Genomic DNA, 4,290 nt, shown 5'->3' with positions numbered 1-4,290 from the left:
CAACAGGGAAAAGAGGAAAAAAAAAAATAAGGCGGGGGGGCGTTGGTGACTTTGTAAGAGGTTTTTTCTTTTACTGCAAGAGTGGGAAGAGAAGTGCAGAGCCCGGCTGCAGCCCTCGCTCAGCCCGGCTGCTGGGGATGCTCCCGCCTGGCCGGAGGTACAGGTACTTCCTCGGGGGCTTCTGCCAGCTCCTCGGGGAGGCAAAGGTGTCCCTGCGCTGGAGGAAGCGACGCTGACAGTGAGGGGCTGGACGACAAAGCCACGCTCAGCTCCAAGGAACATGTTCCCTCGTTGGATCCCGTCTCCACAGCAGCCAGCCTCGCTCGGTACCCCTGAACTCGCTGAGGTCCCCGTGGAGGAAAGGGGGACGCGGAGGCAGCTCCTGGGGGCTGCTCCCCCAGCAGGTCCTTGGTGAGGGCTCTGTACAACAGCAGAGAGAATATGCGAGAGAGCAGCTGCAGCGCTGGAAGAGAAGCCGAAACCTTTCCACCGAACCCATCCACTGCGAGGAAGGGCTCCAGCCAGCTCGCTTCAGCTTCAAGGAAAAAGAAGGCGATGCTGAAAATAAAGTCTGGCGTACAGAGAGGCTGCAGCGAGGAGGTTTCCAAGCAAGCAGAGGTCTCCCAAAAGAACAGTGAAAAGGAGGGAGTCTTGAGAAACTAAGGAGAAATGCCCCAAGCCCTGTGCCAGCAGGCCCCACGCCTGTCCTCAAACACCCCCCAAGCACAGCAGCACTTGCAGACGCTCCCCTGGGAAAGCAGAGGGGGAAAGGAGCCGGGGCAGGGGCTGTGGGAGCACCAGCATGGCCACCCAGGAGAGCCTGTGGGGGTCTGGTGCGGAAGGGACCGGCCCACAGGGCCTTGTGCTGGTCCTGGCCATTGGGCTCGGGCAGCAGGTCGTGGCGCAGACGCAGGTTTTATCCTCCTGGAGCCCCAGCTCCATCAACGCCTCCAAGACCAAGGGATGGGCCAGGAAGGTCCTGACGCGGGAAGAGAGGAGCTCAGGTGGAACCTCCCCAGCCCCTTGCACAACTGATCGCACGCACTTGTGCAAAACACGTGGGAATTAGACCTTTGGATTAACTGTTTAATACACTTGTGCACATGTGCGTATAGCAAAGAGGCAACTGTGAATCGTAAGGCTACTGAGACATCGGCAGGTTCCGGGAAGAGCAAAGGCCCCGCGGGAGGCCTGGGTGAACCGGGCACCCCCCGTTTCTCTGCTGCTTTTTGTCCCCGTTCAATACACAAAACCCACACAGCGGAGGGGAAACGGCCTCTTGCGCCCTCGCTCGCGCACGGGGAGCTGCCAGCCAGGGCCTGAGGAAAACGAGAGCAAGTCCCGGAGCTCCCTCCTGCCCGAGGCACAGGAGGGAGGGAGAATCCAGCGCTGGGAAACGCTTCGCTTCTCCCCTGCTCGGCTCGTTCGCTTTCACTCGACGCGAGAGTCGCTGCGGAGGCGGTGACGCATCCCGCTGTCCCAGCGCCGCGTGCCGGCGCGGATCCACGCGCCCGCTTTCCTGAGCCGCGCGAGGTTTTGGGGGGGTCGCAGCCTGCCAATGACAAGGTCTTTTAGTGAAAGGGACGCTCGGTTGGGTCTCCATATATTAGTTATTCACGCACACGCAGGGAGCTGGGTCATTCTGGTTCTCAGGTATATCCATATATAAAGAGTACATTGCCCTGCACATATTTTATATATCATATATATATCATATATATATATATAAAATTTTAAAAACCCTCCGAAAACCTAAGCTAGGCAATCTCAAATCCCCAGGAGGGCTCTCCTCTTGCGCCTGTCCAAGGACCAGGGCGTCAGATCGAGCCTACGGAAACGGATTCGCGTTACCCTCCCTCGCCCTACCTCCGCCTGCCACACAGCGGGCTCAGTCAGCGCCCTGAGGGCCTTCCTCAGTCCCACTCTGCCCCAGGGCTCCTATGCTCAGTTCTCCCAGGCTCTCCGCAGGCTCCGTGCTGTGCGTCGGCTTTCCCGAGTGAAGGCAATCCTCAGCCAGGCGCTGCTCTGCTGGAGCTCCTCCCGCCGCCGCCTCAGAGCCGTCCCGAGAGGGATCCTTCAGAGGCTCCAACGGGTCCATGTCTGCCCGGGGCGCGTGAGCACACAGGTCCTGCACCTTCTTATTGAGGTCATTGCGCTCTGTTTGCAGGGCTCGGCAGAGTTTCTCCAAGCGCTGGATTTTCACCTGAAGCCCCTCTAACTCTTTGTCCCGAAGGGTTTTCTGTAAACAGAGAGGGAGCTCAGTGCCGTGCTGGGGACAGAGGCGGAAAGGGAGCGAAGACAAAACCTCGGGTGGAAGCGCAAAGGGAAAATACTTGTGACCAATGCCAACAGTTTGGCATTCAGAGGACCCGACGCCACCGTCGCTGCTGCTGTCTCCCTTTGCCCCCACAAAGGCCAAGTGCCCCTGAGACCGCCCGACTTCTTCCACGCACCTTAGCGCTAATTAACGCACTAATTAACCATCACTCCTGCCACGCGACAGAGGGCTCCTACCACCGCTTGCAGGGAAGGAAATCAAACTGAAGGGAAAAAACACAACCCCCCCCAACCTGCCTGCAGTAAGACAGGAGCTGCCCTGCTACCCCCCCCCATCACCACCCCGCTCCAGCCCCCTGCCGCCGCACACAAGGACGGCCAGAGCCTCCTCACCTCTTCAGCCATTTCCAAGAGAGCCTTGTTGCTCCTCTCCCAGCGAGAGCGGTACATAGTGGTCTCTTTCTCCAGCTTCTTGATCTTCTTAGTCATCTGCAGAATCGCGGTGACAAAAAGGGAACAAATAAGCCACAGGCAGAGCGCTGCAGGCAGTCACATCTCACGTGTCCTCAGATGGGCACCCACGACCCCGGCGCAGACCGGGAGGTTCTGCGATCCTGGGAAACGTCTCCTTGTGTCGCTGCAGTCAGCTTCAGAGGGAACAACTGACCACGTAACAACAACCCAGGAGAGAGGGGGAGCGCTGCTTGTTCTGACACAGGTGGGGCACAGCAGGTATCCACCTCTGTGAGCAGCCAGCTCGTGGCTGAGTTTAATACCAGCAAAACTAAACAAAAGTCCAGAGCTGCGGCTCTTCCAGCTCGCAGAAGCATCGAGGAGCGACAGACTGGCAGCGCCTCCAGCCCACGCAAGCTCTGCTGGGCAGCAAAAGCGTTACCCACCTTCTCCATCTCCTGTTTAAATGTCGTGAACACTTCACTGCTTTTGGAAAGGGTGTTCTGGAATTCTTCAAACTTCTCCGTGTAGAGAGCCAGCTGCGGGGAGAGACGGGGTTACAGCTCCTCACTGCTCAGCACAGCACCTCCCGAGAGCCTTCCCCAGGAGAGGGGGATGTCAGCCAAGAACCGAGCTAGTTATCTCGTGGACTTTACGACAAACAAACTGGCAGCACGGAGCCGCCTCCGACAACATTAGGTACCGGGGAATGTGGAAAAATTCTCAAAGACGCATTCTGCAAACATCTCCTGGCCTTGGCAGGAGGCGCTTGTTGGGGCTGATTCAGCAAGGTGTGATCACACGACTGCTCCCGGCACTGGGAAATGCGCTGGTAAAAACCAAGGCCCCTTCCTCCCAGAACTGCTGAAGGAAGCCTCAGCTCACACCACGCTGACCCAGGCTCACCAATACCAAACCCAGGGGCAATCCTGCCCCTGTGTCTCCAGATTAAGGAACTTTGGGTTGTTGCCCACTTAGGGAGGAAGGAAAAAAAAACCCCAAACAAATAACCAGGCTGAGCACACAGGCCGGGTGACTCACCTGCTGCTTGAGATGGGTCTCTTGCTGCTTCATCAGCTCACACATCCTCTGCGATTCCACAGCTTCCTTCAGCAGCTAGGGAAGAGCAAAAGCAGTTACCTGGCTGCCACCAGGGACGGCTCTCAGCACGCCCCTGCACGGCTGGCGCTTTGCTGGGGGATGGGAGCAGGCTGGGAGAAACACAAAGAGCAGAGCAGGGCTCCAGCCTTGCTCCTGAAGCTGCTGGGGGAGCGGTTGTTGCTGGGCACACAGGGGACCTGGGACGACCTGATCCGACGTGGGCTCTGCACTCAGGGATCCAACAGGAACAAGCCTCCGCAGAGGGACGAGGCAAAAAGCGAAGCGCTCGCAACCATCAGAGAACTGATCTGAGACTTACAAAGTCCTTCTCTCGCTGGTGTCTCTCCTCTGCCTCCTTCAGCATTTCCTGCGCCTGCTGGAGCTTGGCGTCCACCAGCTGCTGCTTCAGGTCCTTGTGTTTGAACCCCTTCTCAATGTGCTGCCGAGGGAAGACCGCCC

The 4,290-nt window shown here is 58.2% G+C and overlaps 1 protein-coding gene across 2 annotated transcripts in view; it reads right to left on the bottom strand.

Annotated features, from left to right (window-relative positions):
- Window positions 1-176: 176 nt before the first annotated feature.
- TXLNA (taxilin alpha) overlaps window positions 177-4,290 on the bottom strand; it is a 9,304-nt gene continuing 5,190 nt past the window's right edge. The window contains exons 7-12 of one of the 2 annotated variants that reach the window (XM_009648528.2): window positions 4,151-4,270; window positions 3,772-3,846; window positions 3,177-3,269; window positions 2,671-2,766; window positions 1,867-2,239; window positions 181-1,552 (exon numbers count right to left, since the gene is read on the bottom strand). In XM_009648528.2, the coding sequence (XP_009646823.1) occupies window positions 1,889-2,239; window positions 2,671-2,766; window positions 3,177-3,269; window positions 3,772-3,846; window positions 4,151-4,270 (735 nt within the window). In that variant the 3' untranslated portion in view covers window positions 181-1,552; window positions 1,867-1,888. Of the gene's footprint in view, window positions 2,240-2,670; window positions 2,767-3,176; window positions 3,270-3,771; window positions 3,847-4,150; window positions 4,271-4,290 lie in introns of both variants that reach the window. The other variant, XM_035903974.1, reaches the window with a different exon arrangement.

This window comes from Egretta garzetta, unplaced genomic scaffold (assembly GCF_000687185.1).
Source record: "Egretta garzetta isolate BGI_Z169 unplaced genomic scaffold, ASM68718v1 scaffold101, whole genome shotgun sequence".
Lineage (NCBI taxonomy): Eukaryota > Metazoa > Chordata > Aves > Pelecaniformes > Ardeidae > Egretta > Egretta garzetta.
Note: the sequence above shows the minus strand (reverse complement) of the source record. Positions and strands in the feature narration are given on the sequence as shown.